At 33.7% G+C, this 24,363-nt stretch overlaps 2 protein-coding genes across 4 annotated transcripts; both read right to left on the bottom strand.

The window, feature by feature from the left end:
• Positions 1 to 14,881: 14,881 nt before the first annotated feature.
• Positions 14,882 to 18,024, bottom strand: ApepP (Aminopeptidase P). Of its 2 annotated transcripts, XM_070635783.1 has the most exons (5): positions 17,912 to 18,024; positions 17,252 to 17,367; positions 16,635 to 17,136; positions 15,347 to 16,243; positions 14,882 to 15,289 (listed from the first exon to the last, which is right to left on the bottom strand). In XM_070635783.1, the coding sequence occupies exons 1-5, from the start codon at positions 17,913 to 17,915 to the stop codon at positions 14,967 to 14,969; spliced, it is 1,842 nt and encodes a 613-aa protein (XP_070491884.1). In that variant the 5' UTR covers positions 17,916 to 18,024; the 3' UTR covers positions 14,882 to 14,966. The 2 variants fall into 2 exon arrangements, with proteins under 2 accessions (XP_070491884.1, XP_070491883.1); XM_070635782.1 differs by lacking the exon at positions 17,912 to 18,024 and having other exon boundaries at positions 17,252 to 17,500.
• A 721-nt stretch (positions 18,025 to 18,745) lies between these two features.
• Positions 18,746 to 23,761, bottom strand: gfzf (GST-containing FLYWCH zinc-finger protein). Of its 2 annotated transcripts, none has more exons than XM_070635787.1 (3): positions 23,623 to 23,761; positions 19,501 to 19,642; positions 18,746 to 19,438 (listed from the first exon to the last, which is right to left on the bottom strand). In XM_070635787.1, exons 2-3 carry the CDS (start codon positions 19,633 to 19,635, stop codon positions 18,875 to 18,877), a joined length of 699 nt encoding a protein of 232 aa, XP_070491888.1. In that variant the 5' UTR covers positions 19,636 to 19,642; positions 23,623 to 23,761; the 3' UTR covers positions 18,746 to 18,874. The 2 variants fall into 2 exon arrangements, with proteins under 2 accessions (XP_070491888.1, XP_070491887.1); XM_070635786.1 differs by lacking the exon at positions 23,623 to 23,761 and adding an exon at positions 22,654 to 22,816.
• Positions 23,762 to 24,363: the final 602 nt, after the last annotated feature.

Raw genomic sequence — 24,363 nt, 5'->3', positions numbered from 1 at the left:
GTTCTTCACCCTCACTTTCGTTTAATTCTTCTTGCTCAAAATACAATAGAGTGCTTTTATTGCCTGAAATTCACTCAACAAAATTAATTTTATGTGCATAACAATAACATAATGGTACTGCTGTTGCTTTCCAAAAAGTTTCTTTTTAGCTGATATTTTAAGAAAAGATTTGTTGCTTATGCATTCATAATGGGTAGTTATTGAAGTAGTTCAGTTAGATCAAGTGGAAATCTCGACTAGCACAAATCGGATACAATTTAAATCCGACACCATGGTAGAGTCACGGCGGATTCTGGATTCTGAATTTCGGATTCTGGTTCAATTAACCGACTTGTGCTTTCCGATAACTACTTGAATTTTTGATTACCTAATTTAGTTCGCATATTCAGAGTAGCATAGTAGGATATTTCGTGGTTAATGATTGTTTAAATAGTGAGGGATGCAGAGCTATGGACTTAGTAGACCTGAAGTTTAAATAAGGCTGTTTGCTGCTCTAATACATATGATTCAAAAAAGGACACCCGACATGGATCATGGTCTTGAGTATGCTCACAAATTTGAGTACACGCATTTACTTCTTTGCGTCGTACAGATCATTTATGTTCCATGACAGCCCTAAAACGTGTCTAATATCTGGATCTTTAGTTGGTTCCGTATGGGACTTACCGATACTAAGTGAAATACTATCGCTATAAACAGCTTCTCTCCATGAGTTCTTGGGCCTACTTCGTACTCTTTTGATTTGTTAGGGGATTAATACAAAAATTTCTCCTAGTGAATCTCAAACCTATGTATGATCGCAAATTCGCGCGTGTTATGATTAGATTCAGATAGACTAAACCATTTTGCCGCTGAACCACTTCGACTCAACAAATTCTCATCACCTACTTAAATGCATCCCTGATCAGATCGTTCTGAATGATTCATTCCTTCTACATTTTCCAATGTAACAGCTCTTGTGCGACACTCATTTTTGAATACGATTTTTTACTGCTTTTTTGAGAAAAAGAAATAAATGTGTTTTTAGTGAATTGAAATTCATTTGACCTCATTTTATACATTTTTTTGGTAGAATTCATTTCAATAAAATTAAATTTCTCCTTTTAACACCAAAAAAGAAAAAGAAATGAAAATGTTGATTCCTTTTTTCTGTTTTTTTGGTATGAATATAACAATTTCTTTCATTTCATCGAGAAAAAAAGCACTATGCATGCAAATGATTTGAATAGAGCGATATGATGTGGAAGACATGCTTGATATGTAGAATATTTTAGAAATATAGATGCATACATGCAGTGCTCATGTTAAAAATATTTTATTGAATTTAAACATGTGAAAATGATCTCAGTTTTGTGCAGCACATCATAAAGTTTTCTTATTCCTCTCTCTCTCTCTTTGCCTTTTATGTTGATTGATTGTATTTGTCTCATTCCGTCTCATTTTATTTCAAATCCTTTTTTTACTCCCGTTCATCAATCTATGTTGCTCTATGTTAAAAACGAAAGGAAATTTTCTCTAGCAGTTGTTGCTAGCTTTTCTTTCTTCTGAACGTGTTGCCTTGACATTAGGTTCTAAAAATGAGTTTAAAATTCAAGATACTGATTTTGGTGGCGCTTTGTGCTGTATGGCAGTTCAGTGAGTGTTTAAAAATCCTTGGCTTAGTCCCCGCTCCAAAAATGAATCGATATCAGCAGTGAGTCGAAGATACTCATTGGCGGATACTTCGGTACCTAATTATTGCCAAACCGGCTGAATCTGGGATCATCATGTCTTTTTCGAATCATATGTATTAGAGAAGCGACTAACAAACTTCCTTTTTTGGGTGCAGACAGTAATGACATGAACGGAGTTGTTTCGATCCCCACTAAAAAACTGAAGGTCTATTGAGTGCAGAGGTCAGGCTCACCCTCACTAATTAAACAATTAATAGCCGCGAATCGTATTAGATCAGTACTGGATCTCAATGATCTGAATAGCTAAAATCAGCGGCAGTCAGATCTTCTTTGTGTTCTGTCGTTAAAACAGTAACGTTGTGGGTCCCAAGCGAAAACATTGTGATGTTTGGACTCCTCCCAATGGCGATTTCGATTTAGTATTGCTAAATGTAGCCATGGATGTGTCTTGATCCATATTTCACTCGAGTCGATGAGCGATAAGAACTGAAAACCCTTTTTTCGTCAAGAATCCAAAAATTGCAGTTATTGACTTTATGTAATAAATCTTAAAATAACTAGCATGATTCATACATTTCCAAATCTCATTCCCAGCTCATTCAATAAGAAACAACTAACTCAAAGTGCATCTAGCCAAATAAAAGTGAGCTAAAACTAAGAAAGAGTAAAAATAAAAAGGATTATGTTGATGAAAAATCCAATTTATTTTATTCTGTCAACTCTCATTCACAAGACTCGGGAATGTGTTTGTTTAAATTTGTCTTATTAAAAAGCGTAATGTTCATTGCTCCAAACCTTGCTCCTTCTCATTCATGCTTATTTTCAATTTAATTTTTTTTATTATATTTTATTTCTTGACTCATGCTTTAAGGAGAATGCACGAAAGACGGCGGCAGCAACAACAAAGGGCCAGAAGCACACACACAAAAAAAAGTATGAAGAAACAACAAAATTGAAAGTTTTCAGGAGGGAACCAAAAATTTTAATGGAAATGCTTGTTAGAAGTCTCTTTTTTTTGTGGATAATTTTCATAACGACTGAAAAAGAAGTTAGCTGAATATTCTTACTGCTGTATGTCTGAAAGGTAAAGAAATCACCAACATACAAAGTTTACCCTTTTTTTTGTTACCATTCCTGTTTTTCTCTCATGTGATTTATGGCAACATAATAAAGTTTATTTTATTTTTTATGTAATAAAATGAAATCCCTTCCACTCTCATTCAATTTTCAATAGTAGTTTTGGCTTGCAAATTGGTCTAGCAATTTTTTTATACTAGATATTATATTTTATTTTGTTTTTATGGATAAAAGTTATTCTATTGCTGAAAACTAACTGAAAATTGGATATTACGAATATTGGTTTTTATTTGATGGCACTTCATTTAAGGACATTTAATAATAGTTTTGCAAATTGAGTATAACTTTTAGCTTAATTATTATAATTTAATACTCCATCTAACAGATAAAGAGCATGCTCTCGAGTTTCATAAATCTAGATGAGCATGCTCGTTACTATGTTTACTGTCCTTTTGTGAACACGCTCTTTGTCTGTTAAGGTCATTGAATTCAATTTGCATCCGTAGATCTATGTTTGAATAATAAAGTGTCTACTCGATCAAATTGTTTGCCAAAAAACTGTTTAAGGAGGATTTAAATATATTTTTGTATGGAATGTTTTGCATTCAAATAATTGGCTCGAGAGAACCTAGGAAATTGGAGAATTTTCTTCCAATGAGGGAGTTACTCTCTAGATACGCCTCTGTTTCTACCTGAATAAATAATAGTTTTAAATAATATAATTGAAATTAAATATTATAATATGTAGGATTTTAAACTAGCATGTTGATAGAAACTGAACCTTGGACGATTTTAGATTAGTATTTCTAATAAATAAGTTTTTTTTAAGGATTGACCATGAGCACTTTTATTTAGTTGAGCATGCTCGATGTCTGTTGGGAGTAGTTTTTGACACAGAATATTTTTTATACTAGGTTTACAAACATATACTACAAGGATCTTAGTAGTCAAAATTTATACATTTACAGACTTGCTTTCTAATTTCAGATAGTTTTTAGAGGGAGACTTGTTCAGAATCTAAGTCTGTGTTACTCAAAAGTTTAACCAGGGTTGGGTTTATTGAATTAACCCAATCCGATTGAGAATCCGACGCCACACGTAACCTCGACTAGATGTCTTAATTAGTTTGAGTTAAGGCAGAGTCATTGCTTGGTGCTGAATTGAGGATTGATTAACCTACTATGTGCTATTAGGATAAACCTCCACTCGACCAAAAAAACACTCTCCAATTTGATGGATTTTATGGGAAATATGTTTAAAGCTCCTCTCTAAGTCCACACCTGTTGCTCTTTTTTCAAGAATGGCTCTAGAATTTTATAGCCTGTTATATCACGGAACCGCATTCTATTACGAGAATAGAAATATTTTTACAGCAATCAATATTCTCAGCTTCTACTAAAACCACCTCCAAAATCCTCACAAAAGATTTAAAATAATAAAAGCACTTAGAATTTTTTATGAATTACTCTAAATGAAAGCAATCAACTGAAAATTTCCATTCTAAATTTTAATGTTTAGCAATAAAATTTTTTATTATTTCACTAACTCTAATACACAAAAACCAAAGTTTATATTTTTTTGTTCTTTAGATATACCAATAGCATGCAAACATACTTTTTAAACTCAATTGTGCTTCAAACTCAAATATGCAGTTTCATTACCTCATAAGAGAAGTATTCTCATGGAGAAATAAATAAAATCCTTAGAGCAGAACATACTCACATTACACTTAACTTTTTTTTTATTCTGTATATTATTTTAGCTTACAGCAATTGAAAAAACTAAGCAGCAGAATATTTTACATAACATGTACATGCTCTCCTCATATAAGAATGAAAAACTGAGAACAAAAATAATTTCTCGCTGCACTGCTTCGCACAACTTTTTCCATTTGTATCAATTCTTCTCCTGTTTTGAGTAAATTCATGCATGGCTTGATGTAAAGGAAAAAAGACCATTGGAGAACTACTCTTAAAAATGCTGAACTTGTGTAGTATTGTTATTGGTAAATTGAATCGCGGATCTGCTGCCCGAGCAACACAAATGAATTAGGCTCCGACACTGATCTTCCGAGGATCCGCTCAACGGTAGCAGCTTCCAACTTCAATTTACCGTCCATAAGGCTGCCAAAAAAAGAAGTCTTCCATTTGGAATCAATGAAAGAGATCAAGTGGAGTCGTGTGAGCTCCTTTAAGGAACCTTCTTCATTTGCGTCACTCGGACTGCTCGATGAGCCTTGCAGTAGTTCTTCAACAAAATTACATGCAATATTTCAATTAGATTCCATTTGTTTCGTTTCATCATTACATGTGTAGTTAGCTACAATAATGAACTTAATTTCCATCTTTTTCATCCTACAATGGCAGCTATTTATGGCTGAATGAAGGCAGAGAAATAAATTTCAATCTAATTAAAAGGAGGAAATTCCTTTTATTTCTATGACTTTCAATGGACACAATGAAATGGAATAATTGTACGTTAATTTTTCATGTTCTGCTTACTAACTTCATTCGTTGTTAGCTGTGGCTTAAGGCACTTATTGATGAAAACTAACGGAATCAGATATCAGATGAATGCGTAAAAATTATGGTAGGATGTAATGTCGTGAGCACTGTGTGAATCCTTATCAGAAGACATACGATGCACAAAATGGTCATATATCCAGCCCCAGATTAACTTGAGTCTGTCCTTAGGCATTTCATCGAATTTGGCCTGGAATCAGAGTCACGCTAGCCTCTATCATGTGCTTTCCAGGCTTGCCTTATCGACAGCACTCAAGATCGGTCTCTGATAGGAATCGAACTCACTTCCTGAGTGAGAACAGATTTCCAGCATGTTGTCTAATAATTTGATCACAGAGGCTTTACTCTGCCACTGGTAGATTTGCCTATATATGACTCAATCACCCAGATTCCACTCTGGTAATACTCCACAGTAGAAACAAGAAATAATTAATGGAACTATCTGATTTTCGCGGATAATTTCATCTCCTTCATTCCTATGGTCATTTCTACCAGTCCAATTAATTGCTGTGAACTACCTAAAATCAGATCAATACTGATCAATTGTTCAAACTGTTTAAGCCATTACAAAAACGTGTGGAAATGTGCACATTCATTTCACAGTCCGTTTCATACACCCGAATTTATTCTGTAGTAACAAAGCCTAGCAACGCTACCTAAAAACGCGTTTTAACAATTAGATAATTCAAGCCATTTGTTTATTCACAAACAGGAGATTTTATTGACCGCAGAAAGCTGCAATTGCAAATTTTTATGTTCCTTCTCACTCCTATCTATTGTGAGTTCATTGTATGGCTTTTTATTTCCATTGAAATGGATACGTATTCAGGAAATGTAAATCTATAGACACACTAGGAAGAGAATTGAAAACTGAATGTTTTTTTTATCTATTTCAGCGTAAATAAATAATAATTTTTATTACGTACCATTGAGTGCTTTTTGGGATGTTATTGGAAGTCTTACTTGTATGGAGGATTTGGATTTTAGTATTTTGTCTTTGTGTCTCATTTTATCAGTGGTGGGCTACCTTTTTTATGTCAACTCTTGAAAATGTTTGTCTGTAACTGCATTTTACAAATGTCAAGCTTAAAATTAAACGTGCGGTCGAGAAATCCCAAAGCTAACCGATCGGCCAGAATTGAAATGTTTGCACCACGGAGACTAGGTGGCAGTCTAATTAGATCTGAATGGCATCCAATTGGCAAATTTAGTTTTAAAAAAAGAACTGACATTTGTTTCTGATAAACTGCTGTATCGTCGCTTTCCAACATGTGTCGATCGGGTGATCCACTTGAGCAGTGCTTCTCAACTCTCTTGCTTGTGATCAATGATCTCATTTAGATTCCGTCTGAAACTGGCCCTATCGCTGGCATATTTTTGCCAATTTTCAATACCTCAAATTTCGGTATAATCCGTCTCAACGATAAAGTCACACCTGAGCGGCACAATGCGACGACTCCCATTTTTGTCATAAAAATGGGTCAAAACTTGACGTCACAATGCCGTCAAGGCAAATTCATGTTTTGCCGTCAATACGCTGTGAAGTTCGATCAGAACTGAGCCTAGTACTTCATTTCCCCTTTCTTATATGAACGTGTCCTTCCTGGTCTGATCTTACAATCAATAAACAGACATTTAGACTTGTTTGAGTTACAAATTTCTAATAAAGGACCACCCAAACTGATAATGCGTCATGATCATCAGCCAATAAAATTTTGAAAGCTTCAAAGTTTCTATCACTGTATGTTTTTACAATTTTCCCTGCATTTACCCATGCTCTTCAGCACCCTATTCAATTTTATTTGCTAGTAGAAAAATAGCATTTTCACGCTGTGCTGCAAATACAAATTGAAAATTGGAATTTCTCTTTTTTTATTTTCAAATATGCAATGCAATTTTTTCCACTATTTTGTTCAACTAGGAAAAAGCTTAAGCTCTATTGCATACACACGCGAGATTCCATTGCGGTTTTTATGATCGAAGTTTTTTTTCTCCTTTTTTTTCGGCAATGATTCGGCTTGGATAAATGAATGAAAATATGCGAAAAAAAATATTGAATGCATGATAACTTTGAGCTCTTCAATATGCACATGCAGGAAGATGGAAGCATAAAAAATCATTTAAACGGAAAAAAGTGCATTTTAGAAGTATTTTTTTTTTTCGTGACAAGGAATGAGGAATAAATTCCAGCCGCAGATGCCTTTTTAATGGGTTAAAAACATTTTTTTTTATCATAGAGCAATGCGGTTCTTTTTTTTTGAGAAATATTCACGAAAAAAATATTTGTTCTTGTTTGTTATGAATTGTATTGAAGGAAAATATTTATCAAACCCATTCAGTTCCGCAACGATGAGTGTTGAAATATTCATGCGGAAAAAAGTTTATCAAATATTTCTGCGCAATTTTCAAAAAAATTCTAAAAAAAAGTTTTTATGTTTCACTCAGCACGTTTAGGAAATGATTGAATGCACAACTGATTTTTGTGGATATTTTAGAATCTGAGTAAGAGTTTTTGTTTTCAATTTTACAGATAAATTATAAGAATTTTTAAAGTTTAAAGAATTGAGATTTTAAAAACATGATAACGGACATTTAAAATTCAAAATTTATTTCGTGAAATTCATTGAAACAAAAAGGCAACTTCATGTTGATCGCATAGTTTAATCCGTACATTGAAAAAAAGAAAGAATGTTTTTTAAATAATCTAATGATTTTTAATTAATTTAAAGTCAGCATAATACTTAAGAAGTCAATCTAATGCAATTAGCACTAAGCAAACTGCCTAGAATCTTAAACATAGAGGAAAAGAGTCAATATTAGCTAAAAAAATCTATTGGTAAGTAAATTATTCAATTAAACCTTTTCATGAGATTTTGGAAATCTTAAAAGAAAGTTTTATTTCAAATTTTATGATCCAGGAAGAATTAATGGTATGGAATGATGACAAAAGATGATTAAACACTCGAACAAATTGGAAGGAACATTATTTTTCTTACTTTTTACGTTTTAGGATTTCAGAAGTTTATCGAATATTCAAAATAGAAGCAAAAGCTCATCCTTAGATCATCCTCTAAGCTGCTATTATTTAATCCTCAGAAAGCTTCAAGATAACATAAATAATTCTCAAAACTATAAGCTATAAGCTACTATAAGATATGATTTTCAGCATTAATCTCACCATATCTTAAAGCCTTATTATAAAATTATATTCAAAACTTGATTCTAAGCTCTAATACTGATAAGAAGTGTTCTCTAAAAGTCATTCAGACAAAATAAACAAGTAAATCTACTTTAGTTCTCATATCAATGATAAATGTTCTGTAAATTTGTGGGATGTACACATTCATTAAGTGTCGAAATAAATAATCTTCTGTACAGTCAACTCAATATCAAACTCATACCAAAAGCTCTTTATGATTTCAATTGAAAAATCTTTAATACTTTATCATGATAATCATCCCCTCATGCATGTCTGTTCATTGTTCATTTTGTCACACTGCTGTGAGAATCTTCATGGCTTTCATGTAGAATTTACTTAAACACTTTCTACTTAATTCGAATCCTTTTGTTTCTTCCATTCTCATTCACATGTTCTACATTTTCTAATCCCTAACCGCATGAATGTGTAAAAAAGGATCTAAAGGAAGATATCAAGCATGGAAAAAGAATCCCTCAGGCAATCGGAATAGAGAAACAAAAGTATATGCGGAAATAAACATTAGAAACGCAATGGTTGATGATGCTGATACCTTTTATACATATCATATCAGGTAAGAGTCGACATGTACAAAGCCAATTTCATTTTCATCATGGTAAACCCCTCATGAGTGAATGCTCATCCATTTTTTTCTATTCATGTACAATTTAAAAATTTTTTTTGTTCATGCTCAACTTTAAGCAAATTTCACTTTACTCTTCCATTTCAACTATTCCATTTTCTATCTATCTACTCATCCACAATATGCAACGATGACAATTGTGAAATGTTGAAAAATAATTTTACCTCCTTTCATTTATTGCATTTTGTACTTATATCTACAGCTCTTCATGAAATATTTTGTGGAAGGTGATAAAGCTCAACTGAGTGATTTTTTTTCTCTATTTTTCTTTATGGCTATAGATATGGCTAGTGAGAAGTATGTGTGTATACATAAACTCTTGAATATTTTTGTTGGCATAATACCAAAATGAACAGGTTTTTGGATTGTTGACCGGCGACGCATTATATAAAGTGCAATAAAAGGTCAGTCTAGTAAAGATTTAAATGTCTGTGGATTGTTTGATTTGGCATATATTGTCTACAATGGACAGGTTTGCAGTGGTTCTGTGTCAAATTATTGTATACTTCTTAATACCTAACCTTTTTAGAGGAGTTAAGCGTTCTGTGGAGTAATCGGCAAGTTGATAGACTCAAATTTGAGTAGAATTCAAACTTGAAGGTCATTGGTTCGAATCCCTAAATTTCCAAAATTGTGCTGAGTTATGGCTTTTCAGTAACTCAATATGGGTGAAATCAGAGCTGTGGACAGCTATCCTAGAAAGCATACAGCGTAAAAATGGCCAAAAATCCAGCCCCAAGACAGTGTGACTATGACCTTGACCAGAGTCTGTGAAATCTAACTTCAAACCTGAGCCATACCGGTGTGCCACATCTACACCGTGTGTTTTCCAAGTATGGACAAAGGAACTTGAAAAGTAACATCAAAAATCGGCACAAAATAAGAAAAGCCATCCGAAAAATTCAAGCTTAAGCCTTAGAAAGCAACAATACAGGACAATCCAACCTGCATTCCAAATAGAATCTAAACAAAAACAGCTAACAACAGAGAAAAAAATACACAAGCAGTATGAATGAATGTCCAGAAGGGAAATAGCACCAAATAGATAGATACACAGATAGAACATATATATATAGATAGATACACTAAGCCAGTCCAATGTCCATTAAAAATTACTATTCCCCATGATAGTTAAACTGGATGGCAAATCGAGTCCGCAAACATTGTGGACATCGGTAGAGAACTTTATATAACAACTGTATAACACATATAAATACAGTGGCAATGGCAATGAGAGCAGCAGTAGTAGCAGAAAAAGAAAAAGGAATAAAAGATAAAGGATGATTGCAGGAAATAACCGTAGAATGAGATTATACATAGCCACAACAAAACGACCTGGAAAATCTAGCAAAGCCACATGGAGACATGTTGAGGATGAAGAAGGAGAAGGAGACACACAAATAAAGAGAGAAGCAGCATCAAACATGATAGAAAAATTGCTCGCTTGAGATAAATTGAACATCAATTGGTTTTTCCTTTTTTTTTTGCTGCTTCCTTCATGTGAAAGTGTGTGGAAACAAATAGAAGAAGAAATTATTTTGAAAAATTCAAGAAATTGCCTTCTCCTGATGTTGATTGTCACATTTGCTTCAGTTGCTTTCTGTCTGCTTTTATCTATCGCTGTTGCTGAACGAATAGAAATAGAAATGAAAAATTTAGAGTGGAAAATTGGATTTTGTTGTTGATGAAGAAACAAAAGTTCTTTAAATATAGAAACACGAATTTAAGATTATAGGATTATTGTCTTTTTATACTGCAGTTAGATTTCTAATAGAACTGAACAGAAAGTACATACAGAATCAATTTATATTCAGTTTTATGATACAGTAATCACTGACATCAATCGTTGAATTGATGCCACAGTTAAACTACAAATTTGTGGAAACCACAAACCTAAACTCATCAATTTGAAGCAATAAGTTTAGAGAATAAAACCCAACTTCTATTAAAATTTGACTGATATTGAATCATTCATTAAATTATCACTTTAAACTAAAAAGTAAGCAAATGAACTTAGGTAATGGTTTTCAAATTATGTCGTGTTTCGGTTGGATTCTGCCAATCCTCACCTGGCCACGACGGGTCAATTCCCCTAAATTGATGTTAAACTTGAGCTCCCTAGTTGGAATCATCCCATCAGCCTGGTGATATTTGGAAAGTTTAGATAGTTTGGATTCTTAGTTCCGCAGTTTGATAACAAGATCTAAGAATTAATGAACAGCTCAGTTGAATTGAGGAAGTCATGTAGGAAATCCTCGGAAGAAACATGGCAGAGAAAATGTCATTGCTGGGACAAAGCACAAGTTTGCTACTGCCTTTAAAGGAATCCGCAAGGGAAACGGTGATAAGGAGCTCCAGAATCAAGGATTGGTGTCAAAACTGATAGGAATGTTAGCTTAAGGTGCGAACATATGATTATATTCAAAATTGGTGACAGAGCCAGCAACAGAGTAAGTACCCAGTAACAAAGCCTTTCATGGTACTCATAATTAAAGCATGAAAACAGAAACGGAAGTCGTAAATTCACGGTGAATACATATATGTTGTTAGTTAATTACTGAAACTAACACTCTATCCAAATGAGGGTCAATTTTGATGAACATACTCATGAGCTTGTCTATTCAGGGCTCAAAGCAGGCTATTGAATCCAACTCGACTATTTTCAAATGATTTGGATGACTAAGTACATTTATGTGCCACAATATCTGTTGTTATAAATTTTATTAATGTACCGCGTAATTGAGATATTTTTTGAATTTTTGCCTTATATTAAGTAATGCAAATTATATGCCAAAATGTTCCTAATTAACACAGTTCAATTAAAGATTCAAATCATTTTAATATATTCTAGCTACATCCAACTGTGTGCATTCTAACTAAGTAATTATGAATTCCCAAACTAACTTACTTAAAAATCTCAACAAAATTTTCAACCTCTCATCAGCCTAATGAACATCTTTTGTAAGCAAAACACAAGTTTACATGCTCAAATTGAAATTCTGTAGAGAAGTTTCAGGCATACTTAAAAAAATTATCATCACACTCATTACATAGTCATGTGAGATTTTTTAAGAATGGTAGAAAATGTTTAAAGCTTGAATAGCATGAAAAGGATTTTGCACTTATACACATAATCAGCAGTCTCATTTTCACAAAAAAAAAAAAGTCATACAGAAGCAGCATGAAAATATGCCGAAAGCTATAAAGAAAATTTTTATTTTTATGAATAATTATTGTCACATCGGCATTATATTTCGTAGACATACATTCTGTATGTCTTGAATGACGACAAGAAAGGCTTCACATGTAGAATACAATAAAATGGATGGAATGTTTCGTTGCTTATACCTCTAATTAGAGAAAATAGTTTTTCCACCTTCAATCCTCATTAAAACATGGAATTTCTGAAATTATAGAGCTACAATGGTGTGCTATTACCACTGCATGCATTTAAACAATAAATAAAAAGGTGGTAGGAATGAAAAAAAAAATTAAAAAAGGAAATCTCATTAAAAGCAGGTGCCGAAAAAAAATATAATTTACGTTTACACTTTCTGCAATCTCATCTCATTTCATGATAAGCATTGTACCATAAATCTTTTCACATATAGTTTTGTTTTCAAACAGCTTTGGTGCAGTTTAATGTCGTTATGAGCTCAAGGGGTTGAAATGTGTGGCTGTAATAGCTTAAACGTTAAATTTGCTTCCATTCGTTATTTGAGAATCATAGCATTCAGAAGGTTATGTGTGTTACATAATGTTTATTACAAGTTTATTACTGGATTACGACTGATTATCCCGGAAAGCACATAACGTAGCCAAATGATCGATAATCCGACCTTAGGCTAGTGTGACTTCGATTAGATGAAATCCAGTCTCAGATCAGAGAATCAGAGATAAGTCGACATGGAACCAGATCCTGGCTCAGACCAACTATAGCCCCCGGCAAGATTCAAACAATGCTGGCCACAGATCAGAGTCAAGTCAGTCTGGGAGCAGATCTTCAACGCGTGATGATCAATTTCATACATTTCATACATGCAATAATCAGGACATTCTTGTTGACTCAATCCGACTTTCTTATTTCATGACCGATTGGAACAAGATGCAATTAGTCAACCTTATATCTAATTCTCCTAGTCATCTAGTGATATTAGTCATAAAGTCCACTAATCGCAGCCTGTTCTATTTACTTGAGTATTGAGTAAAGTAACATCAGTTCAGCCTTCTCGAGTGTATGAAAATCCGTTAGAACTAGACATCAACTGAACATTAACTTGGCATCAAATATTTATAACGTATTTTTGTCCACTCGAGCTAGATTCCGCTAGGTCTTACAACAATTGAACGCCACGCTGTGGAAAATGTCACATTGCCACTAACTGAGTTAATCACAGCCTTCAGACTGCCTAAGTTCAGTCCAGACACCTCCACATTATTTTAACGGCTTGCCTTAAAAACGGAGAAGTACTCATACCTTGTAACTCCAAACAGAAGTCTTACTATTTTCCGAAATTTCCCTCCACAAATGTATGACTTGCAAAGCTTTGGTCTTCAGATCAACTGGTATATCAAGGATCTATCAAGGTCTAATAATGCTTTAGAATCTCAGAAATTCCTTTTCCTTAATCCAATTCACAGTTGCCCACCCTCAGAATAAGCCTTCTCTCCCACTCAGCACAATACCATTTTCATAGCGAAAGCAAGTACCGCAACACATATGAAATGAACAGAAAATATGGCAAGTAAGTAGAGCCATAAAAACCGCAATAAAAATAATTCATAACTTTATTTAATCAAGCCAATTTTTTCTTCATAAATATTTGACTTTTCGCGGAAAAATGCAAGAGAAAAAAAGAAAAATAGAAAAAAATGCCAAATAGCTTTCGACATAAATTAGAGGCGCTGCATGATTTTCCGATATAATTTATGCTTCAACAGCATTTTTTCTCATTCTCTTTTCAGTTTTTTTTTTTTGTTCATATTCTCTGTTGTGCCTGCTTCCGCTTTTGACGAAGGAATAAGCTTGTACAGATGTGGTTGCATTTGGCCGGCTAAAGCGCATTTTAATGTTAAAGGAAGTAATAAGACTTAACATAATTCATTACCTTTTGGAAAGACTACAATTTCATTAATACTTCCTTGATTCACTTCACGTAAGGCTGGCAGCATGTTAAAAATTATACGTAAAGTAAGACTTACGTAATGTCATACGTAGAACTAAATAACGTAAAACTTAACATTGCGTTTTACGTAACGTAAACTTTCATTTTACGTAACGTAAACGTTCATTTTACGTAACGTAATCTTTAATTTTACGTATCGCAACCGTTCATTTTACGTAACGTAAACGTGAAACCCACGAAAAAAGGGAAACAGGAATACAAACCAGTAGACAAACTACGGACTATATTTTAACATTTTCCGATATCCTATAAATGAAAAGCGACAAAAAAAAATTTATTTCAATGCTTTTTGCCATTTCATATTTCATTTGACGATAATGCTCAGTAAAAGGCGAGAGGAATGAGTAAGAGAGTAAAGCAGACTGAGCTAGCTATAAAAAATAATGAAGCATAAATTAAGTTCAACCACATAAACATGAAGAATGAGGAAGAAGGATGAAAAATAGATTATTGGTTTTGTAGTTTCTCATGTTATTCTAGTGGCAACATAAATTTGATGCAAAAATTAGCAACATGAGTGATTTAAGTATATTCTATGGCACGCTTACGCTAATTTATGATCAAACTTGAAAAAACTCTTTAGATTTTTGGGTAATAATTTGATAAAAAAATGTATTTCCGGTTTAAAAATCACAAAACATATAACAAGCAATAAATCATCAACGATTTTTAAATTGGTTGGGTTTCCTTCAACAGCCAATCACGCGTTAGTTTATCATCAGCATCCAATAAAGGCATTAAAGTTTCATTGACTCTCTTATGATAATTATTCAATTGATTACGTTCAGCCTCAGTAAGCAAATCAACCTTAATTAGTTTTGTATGAATTGGACATAAGGTAACTGTATGGAAAGTGAGAGCACCACGTCCCATAAAATTGTTGGCAGCATTTGTTGCATTGACTATTTGAACAATGTCCTCTATACGAATGCCAAATTTGCCATCTTCATAATAGCCTGGCTCATTTGAAAGGAACATGTTAACTTGTAGACCTGTTGATAATGAAAGAACTGAATAATGGACATAAATGTAATTAAATTAAATCTTACCTGGATCATCTGGATAATCTCTAGTTCCAATTCCCATTGGTCCTTCATGAACATTTAAGAAACTTCCAATACCGTGTCCAGTTCCATGATTATAATCTAGTCCATAATCCCATAGGAATTTTCTGGCTAAAGAATCTAAAGAACGACCTTTGACTTTATTTGGGAATATCAAGCTACCCATTTGCATTTGTCCTTTTAATACACGAGTAAAGCATTCCTTTTCATAATCAGTTGGCGTACCAAAATGCCATGTTCTAGTAACATCAGTCGTTCCATCCAAATATTGAGCACCAGAATCACACAAATACATTTCTTGATCCGTAATGTCACGATCACTTTCAGGACTTGGTGAATAATGGATGATACTTCCATTTGGTCCACTTCCACTAATTGTTCCGAAACTTAATCCTTTGAAATGTTGCTTCGTCTTTCTAAATTCTTCAAGTTGCTTAGCACCAGAAATTTCTGTAACTTTTCTCTTATTAAGCACTTCATTTTCAAGCCATGCAAAATATTGTACTAATGCAACACCATCACGGACATGACAATTTCTCATTCCTTGAGCCTCAACATCATTCTTTAGTGCTTTCATCACATTAATTGGTGTAATATCTTGATGACGTTTTTCTTTTGGTACTAAATCAGTCAATGATTGACTTGATCCTAAACTGACCCAAACTTTTCCATCAGTTTCCTTTGCTAATGCTTCTAAAGTGCTATGAACTTCATCGTATTTTTTCACTTGAACATTGACGTTATTTTTAGTAAAGTGCGTACGAATTTCATCAGTTACTCTCGACTCTTCAACGAAAAACAGCACATCCTTATCAGTAACAATGACGTATGAGAAAAATACTGGATTAGAGTTTATATCGGATCCACGAAGATTGAGTAAATCTTGAAAATAAAACAAAATGATGTTATTATTGATTATTTATACTCGACGATAACGCATTTTCACGTCTGGTAAGCTTATCAAGTCATAAATGATTGAATTGATTTGAATCTTAATAAAATTTTACGTACGTAAAAATAATACGTTACGTAATTCAACGTACGTAATTTTGTTACGTAGTTAAACGTACGTATTTTCTTACGTAGTTAAACGTACGTATTTTCTTACGTAATTAAACATACGTTCATTTAGTTTACGCAGCGTAAGGCTTACGTCAAATTCCGATAATTCAAGCTGATTCAGTTACCCAGACAGACAAAAAGCACTCAACAAATCCCTTTATTTTCAAGGAAATGATTGTTGAGTACTTTAGAATTTTATCTCATTACTTACATGCTATCTCGTCAAGTGCTGTGACGACTAATACTTTGGCATCTTGTGCAGCCATTTTTTCTCTCACATCTTTTAACTTTTGATCGACTGATTTGCCCGAAAATTGAATGTCTAGTGGAATTATTGGATTATTAGGCTGTGCTGGTTGATTATCCCACACTAAGTCAATTAAATTTGGCTTGACTGCAGTCAAGATGCAACCTTGATTCTCAAATGCATTTGCTAATGTATTCCATGCACGAGTTGAATATAAATTAGCATCAACGCCGATACGATCACCTTGTTTGCAGTTTTTTTGAAGCCATTGCGTCAAGGTTAAAACTTCAGGCATTCCATCTTTCATTAATGTCCAATCTTCCCCTAATTGCTTTTCAGCTTGCTGAAAGTAACGTCCATCAGTCCATAAAAGAGCATCCTTTTGAGTAATCACAGCTGTTCCTGCACTTCCTGTAAATCCAGTTATAAAAGCTCGTCGACGATCTCTCGGTGCAATATATTCACTCTAAATGATGATTTGGACGTAAGCCTTAATAATGTATTAAGTGATATTGGGGTTCATTCATCAATGATATCAAAAATAGTTTTTCTACTTTTCACATTTCACTTAAAAATCTTACCTGATGAGAGTCATCAGATGGAACAATGTATGCAAACAATGGCTCAATATCGAGAGTACTTCCAGTCATTAAATGACGGAGCCTTGAAAGAGCATCGCCGGTAGCCTTCATCTTATCTGAAAGAGCAATAGTAATTGAAACAGATGTAATCGCAACAGCACACAAAACTACAATGAAAATAATTCCAAAGACTCGATTATTTTGTTTCTTCATGATTGCTGGTTTTTGGCTGACGAGCAAGTGATTGATGGGAAATTAATTCATTTAAAGGATTATTATATCAATAAAACGATCAATTTCTGTTCAAGTGGAGCTTTTAAGACAACTTCGTTCATTCACGAGATAAATTGGAGATTAGATAATTATTGGACATACCTTGTACCGAATTTATCATTGTTCTGGATGTTGTTAATGAGAAAAGCAGTATGAATGTCAAGAGTGAAAATTTAAAAATAATCATGTTTGCTGAATTAAAGTCAATTAAATGTCTATGACAACTACGGTTTATCTTGGTTATTAATCGGATACTGAACTTTTTGAGGTCAACTTTCACAATAAGTACGAAATTGTCAAAAATTGATGTCACAAAGATATTATCCAAAACTGGATAAAGGCTCGTTTAAGGAGAAATGTAAATGAACACTGATTTGCAATACTTACGCATTAGCAATATTTATAAATTATTGAAAACCACAGTTATAGCTTAATTAAAATTCACTGGATGATGACTTTTGTTTACAAAGTCCATGTAAACTGTGAAAATCCAAGGTAAGAGCACCTTTTGATAAGTTATTGATTGGATAATTATGGAGAGGAATCTCGAAAATTATGACTTGCCACAAATCAAGAAACAAGCTTAAAATAGTTACTTAATTCCTTCAGTTCTTACTCAATTACTCCGCAATATAATTCAATTGCAATGTTGGATTCACCATCATTTTCAAATTTCAAAACTGCTTTATCGACCGTTAATTTAACGGCTCATTACATGTGAGAACTCATCACTCATTTGTCTAAGCTATATGTGAAGGAGCATTTCACCGGATATGCACGTCACTAAATTTGGACATAAAATAAAAAATCACCTGTAGAAAAATTGTCAAGTGTATGTCATTAATATCTGTAAAATAATAATAGTAAAAAGGACAATCGAGGCAGTCACCATGAAAATATTCGTTTAAAAGATTCATGTTGATGTTATGAATTACATGTAATGTATGCTCACATATATGACCAATTATATATTTTATAATGTGAATAAAAAATTGTTATTGAGGAATCACCCTCAAAATAACTCAAACTGAACATGACGATTGTAATGTTCGGTATGAGTAGCACTCAAAAAACCATAGCAGATGGTTCCTTTACACTCCACAAAAAAATGATGTATTAATGTCGATTTTAATGCTTTACACCCGCAGGTAGTGTTTGTTTGATTTAGATTGATTGACCTTGTGGGAACTGCCAATAAAAAAAATGAAAAATACCAGCAAGTGCATTATGACATGATCATTTACAGCATGTTCATTTTATTTAACGACCATACTATGGTTGGACAAACAATACGTTATTACATTAACACTTGCTGATGATGATCAGCTATTGTATGACAAATAAACTCATTTACTGCTTCGGTGTCTTTCTAACTGGATGAATTGGATGGTCCAATTTACTTAAATCCGGTGGATTCTTTTCAATATCTTGAATAATTTTCATTCCTTGTTCAGCGATCGCCCATACATCCGGGTTCTCACGCTTAAATGTCTCGTACCATGTCTTGACTCGGGTAAATTTATCAAAAGGAAATCCAATTCCCTCGAGACATATCATGGATGTGATTAAGGGAAAGTCGGCAATTGTAACATGGTCAGCAACAACATATTTCTTGCCAATACGTTTCAAGTACTCTTCAAAGACCTCTAATGCCATATGGACTCTCTTAAGTCCCATTGCATTTCTCGGATATTCAAAGAATATTGGCGCCAATGTATAAGGAGCAACGGCTGAATAGAAATGTGCCATATTGAAGCACAATCGATGATTTATCAATGCACGTAATGTTGGATCTTTTGGATATGCTGGTGAGTCTGGCGCATATTTATCACAAATGTATTGCATTATGGCAATGTGTTCGCTCAATAAGAATCCATTATCATCCAAGACGGGAATTTCTTTTTGAGGATTAAGCTGTTAATGGAATTAAGAGTCAGATGAATTAATTTAGAAGCTATAAAGATTAAGTACCGTACCTTTGCATATGCTTCAGTCAAATGCTCACCAACATTAAAGTTGACATCGACAAGTTCAAACGGAATGTTGAGATGCTTAAATGTCATGCGGCAGGCAAGTGAAGGCGGACCATCTTCAACACTATAGAGCTTCATTTTTATGCTGCAAGTATCAACAATAAAGATAAAAATTTAAAGAAATTCTTAAAAATTTAAAGGTTTGCAGGAAGTCACATGAAGTCTGTATAGAAAGGGAACAAACTGGTTACTGCGTATAAGATAAGACATTAAAGTATGTGCTCGATGTTGTTTTACTTCTTTTACAAAATGCATTTCTCTTATCGGGTTTTGGGGCTGTTAATGTATGTGTAATTAATTCATGCTCGAGCTGATAATTTTGGAGATGCGAGATGAGCACTGAACTTGAAAATTATGAGGCACTTCATGATAAATAGTTCATAAATGACTATGCATGAACAAACTCACATAAAAATTCTAACTCTCAAGTCTCAAGCACTTAACATTGCACTTTCAAACTTCTACTGATTGTTTCCAATTAAGCTATGCGGTGAACAGCAATTGTTCGGCACATAAATATTCGCTAGTAACTAGTCAAACGAGTTTGTAGCAAAGGTAATACTTGATTTACCAGTTCTGTTCAATTTGATTCATGAAAATATAATTAACAATTCAGGCATGATATTCTAATAATGGTTCTGTTCTTCGGGATATAATTGCTTGAACAGCACGACCACTAGCAGGCAAAGAGTGTGCTCTCAGGGGCAGAGTAAGCTGGTAGTAACGCTCGACCATGCTCATATTTGTAAAATATTTAAGATGAGCAAGCTCACGAGAGCATGCTCTTTACTTGCTACTTAACGTGTTCGCTAGGGCACTGTTACATCGACTTATTGACTCGAAGTAGCTCTGATGGCACTTGACGGCAGATTTCGATTTTTTACTTCTTAGTGATTATGGCAGTAGTGGACAACCTATGTGCTGTGGCACACTAATGGGAAGTGTCATGAACTGTATCCACATGTGGTTTTGGTCTGGACAACCATGGATCATGGGAACAAGACATGGCATATCTTTTCTATGTTGCAGGCAGTAATGTCATCCAACGAGTAGTTCAGATCCTACTCTATGTTTGGCTCGATTTGACAAACCTACAATAGTCTAACTGTCTTTAACTTTGAGAACAGCTCGATCGGTACAAGTTTATCATAGTATTCAAGTGGGGACCGGATGGTGTCCAAGTGATGAATTTGGTTACAATTAACATGAAAATTGTCACTTGGAGACCATGTGGCTGACATGAAAAATGTATGCCGATCAGGCAGAGACTGAAACTCAAACGATTATTGTGGATTCAGTTAATTATGTAAATATGATCAAGTAACTCGACTTTTGAGTATGAATAAAGTATCAATCCCTGCTCACGATGCAATTAAAGCGTAGCTACATTTGAATCTGTTTTAAAGTCTAAACAGCCAAAGATTTATTTATTTTGAAATAGCAGATTCTAATTACGACTAAATAAATCTTACCAGGATACAAAAGCAATTAGAATTCTGTTCACCTAGACCTTCTTCAAAAAATTGAATATTACAGCTGTTTTTGACAAATGATTTACCAAGTAAGTATAAATGTAAGTATTGATTGACTAGATAAACACATTAAATTTTAATTCTAAATGTTACAATTTACGTAAACGTTCAACGCCTACTATAACAATTCTTAAATACTATTTATACCGTTATAAAGCAGATACCAGAAACTATTGGAAGTATTAAAACAGTACAGCGTTCGTGATAATGAATAACAAACTGTTCATTTACATATGTAAACTTTTCCATCTTATCAAGATCCAGAATGGTAATTTTAATTCCAAAAAAGTAACAATTGAAGCATATAGTTAGGGTATGGAATGAAGAGAAAGGAAGGAAATGAACTTAAATAGCATCAATTATTTGATAGATGTGAAATATGCAATTATGCCTTAAAAAAGAACGTTAAAGAATCTTAAAATCTTGATTGTGTGATTTAATGTAAAATTAACAACATGCAATTTACCGTCCCTATTTTTTTTCGGGAACTATTGTTAGTTCCTCAACATGAAATCTAAGAAGAAGAACTAAAATTCAATAAAAATGGAAAGAAAGAAATATTTATAGACGAAAAAACAATTGATGCAGAACAAAAACTAATCAATAAATTCCCCATTAATTGTTTCGAGTTTCGCCCACCCTTGAAAGACTCGTTCGAGCATTAAAATTAATGAAATTATGTAATATAATGAACATTATACTAAAATGTAAGGTATTGAAATCAAAAATTCAAAATTCCACATTAAACTTCCTGTAGGTATAAAAACATTTTGGGATTACTCATTGTAACAAGTGAAGAAGAAGAATCAAATGTGGGGAACGTTCATGGATGACGTATGTCATGGAGTGTTGGTGCTAGTGAATAACTAGATTGAATTGTGATATTCACTTTACTGAACTAGTCTCGGTAGACTTATGATATAGAAATGCCGAAAAATTGAGGTTGACCAAAGTCTGGGCTGAGGCTGGATTTCATCGATTCTGACTTAGGGGCTAGAGTCTTTCAGGCCCGACCAGATTGAAACTCGACACTGCTCGATACAAACTCGACTTGACTGTTGAGTACTGAATTGCAGTCGTTGGCAGTGGATTTGTATTGCAATTTTTATCAAGGGGATTGGATCTATACCAATGGTGGGCAATCTGTGTGCCACAAAATTCGGGATCGAGATAGTGTGGAATAGCACAAAACTTTGGTTAGTGCAGAGATGGACAACCTTTTATGTTTCACGGCATGCTTCGAGTTAATATCTTGATCAAAACCGGAAAAAGCATACGGTTTATAGTATTTTCAAAATTTTCAAGTGTACCGCTGCACACAGAATGCACACCCCTGGTTTAGTGATTTTGTAACAGTCAAGGTAACAAATGTTGTGCCTGCAAAATTCTTTCGTAATTTTTATCTCATTTTCACCGCATCTCATGAAGCATTGTCTCATCCATACCCTACAACATTCAGCTTTACTACTACATTCTCTCAGTTAAAAAAAACGTCATAGGTGAACGACCCCCCTAAATTAAAAAATAGATTTTGTTTTTGATTTTCACAGCTAATTACACTCACTCTTTAAATGCCTTAAAAAATGGTCTCAACTGATGAATCACAATATGAACTCAACAGACACAGCAAAAAAAAAGTTATGTTCTGTGAGACAATTCAAAAACGAAAAACAAAAATGTATGCTTTGTGGAGTCTCGCTCGGTCGACAACGACACATGTACTGAATGGAAATAAATATAACTGCGGGAGAGGCCGAGAAATTATTTTTGTAACTTATTTTTTTGTTGTGCTGAATTTTTAATGCAATTCTTGAAAAACGAGTTGATTTACGTATTCAGTTTGACTGACTATGTTGTTGCTAGTTATGTAGGCAGTGACAGTGTTTCTCAAACTTTTAAGAACGCGACACAATAAGTCATTTATTTAATATGAATTGAGTGTGTTGTGTTGCACATGAAGGTTATGACGATACCCTAGTGCAGTTGTGGACAACCTTTGTGCCGCGGCACACTAGTCTGTGCCCAAAATTTTTAAGGGATATGCCATGATCCGTATGTCGTGCGGGGTTTCGGGTTTCCACTAAGTTGTGCCGTAACTCAAAATTTGAACATCACTGCCCTAGTGTGTCGCGGACCAAAGTTTCAGACCCACTGCCTTTAGATGAATTTTTAAGGTTTCAATATTTTTAGGAAGTTCGCATTTGGTTCTTTTTTGGTATTTCCCATTAAATTAAATTAATCAATAGAATCCAATGTATCAGTCGATTGATTTAATTAAGTTGGGGTGACTTTTTTAGTGTTGTATCGTAAAATTTAATTGAAAATGGTCAGTCCATAATGACTGTTCAATTATGGATGTCCAGTTGTTAAATTCTCAAAGTTTCTATTGTTTAAAAATAGAATAACTCAAGCTAGTACTGGAATTTCGATGGTTCCAGTGGTATAATTCGAAATTATAAGTAACTACCTCAATACTTCCATATTGTTAATGAAGTTCAAAGTCAATTACTTCCCAAAAAATCAATAAACTCACCTTCAAGCCTTTCCAACTTGTTTTACTCTTGTATAAATGTCTTTACAATTCTTCTCTTAAAATGTGTTCTGTACAGTCTCAACTTCTCTCATGACTGCTCATGTCTTATGTCTTTTTTCAGCTCTTTTACTCCGAATACACACGTCGTCGACCAAGACGATGATAGTAATGATGATGAGAATGTATTCAATACAAACGCCGGTTCTGTAAAGATCATAATTAAAGAATCTTGTTGTTGTTTATGTCTCTCATTCTCTTGTTTGCGTCATTTTTCATTCTACATCTATCTATGCCGGTGTATTGAAATTATAAACAATGAATTATTCAATTCAAAGGAATTAAAATGAATGTTTAGAATAACACAAAACTGATGGCTTAATCTAATGATTCTAGGTTTTGAAAATCATCAATGTTTAATCTATAAAAGAAAATAAATAAGTTTGTCGGCATGCTAAGCCAATTGACCGATAGCTGATATCAATCACTACAGTTTATTGGGTCACGCAATTCCGGACTATTTCTTAGTTTGCTGTAAGACATCATCATAATAAGACTCTATATTCTTGCCTTTATATTCTTTCTTTCGTGATTACAGCAACTTATGTTCTTATTGTTACCTCCGGTAAGTTAGAAAGATATTTTTTTGATAATTTGATGGCGATTAACTTCCACTTTTGGACATAAAAAATATGCTTGGGAACCTTTTTTTAGAAATCGTGCCTTGTACGATTAAAAATACAT

The sequence above is a fragment of the Chironomus tepperi genome, unplaced genomic scaffold, assembly GCF_022539635.2.
Source record: "Chironomus tepperi strain 1889 unplaced genomic scaffold, CSIRO-AGI_Ctep_v1 contig_99, whole genome shotgun sequence".
In the NCBI taxonomy this organism is placed as follows: Eukaryota; Metazoa; Arthropoda; class Insecta; order Diptera; family Chironomidae; genus Chironomus; species Chironomus tepperi.
Note: the sequence above shows the minus strand (reverse complement) of the source record. Positions and strands in the feature narration are given on the sequence as shown.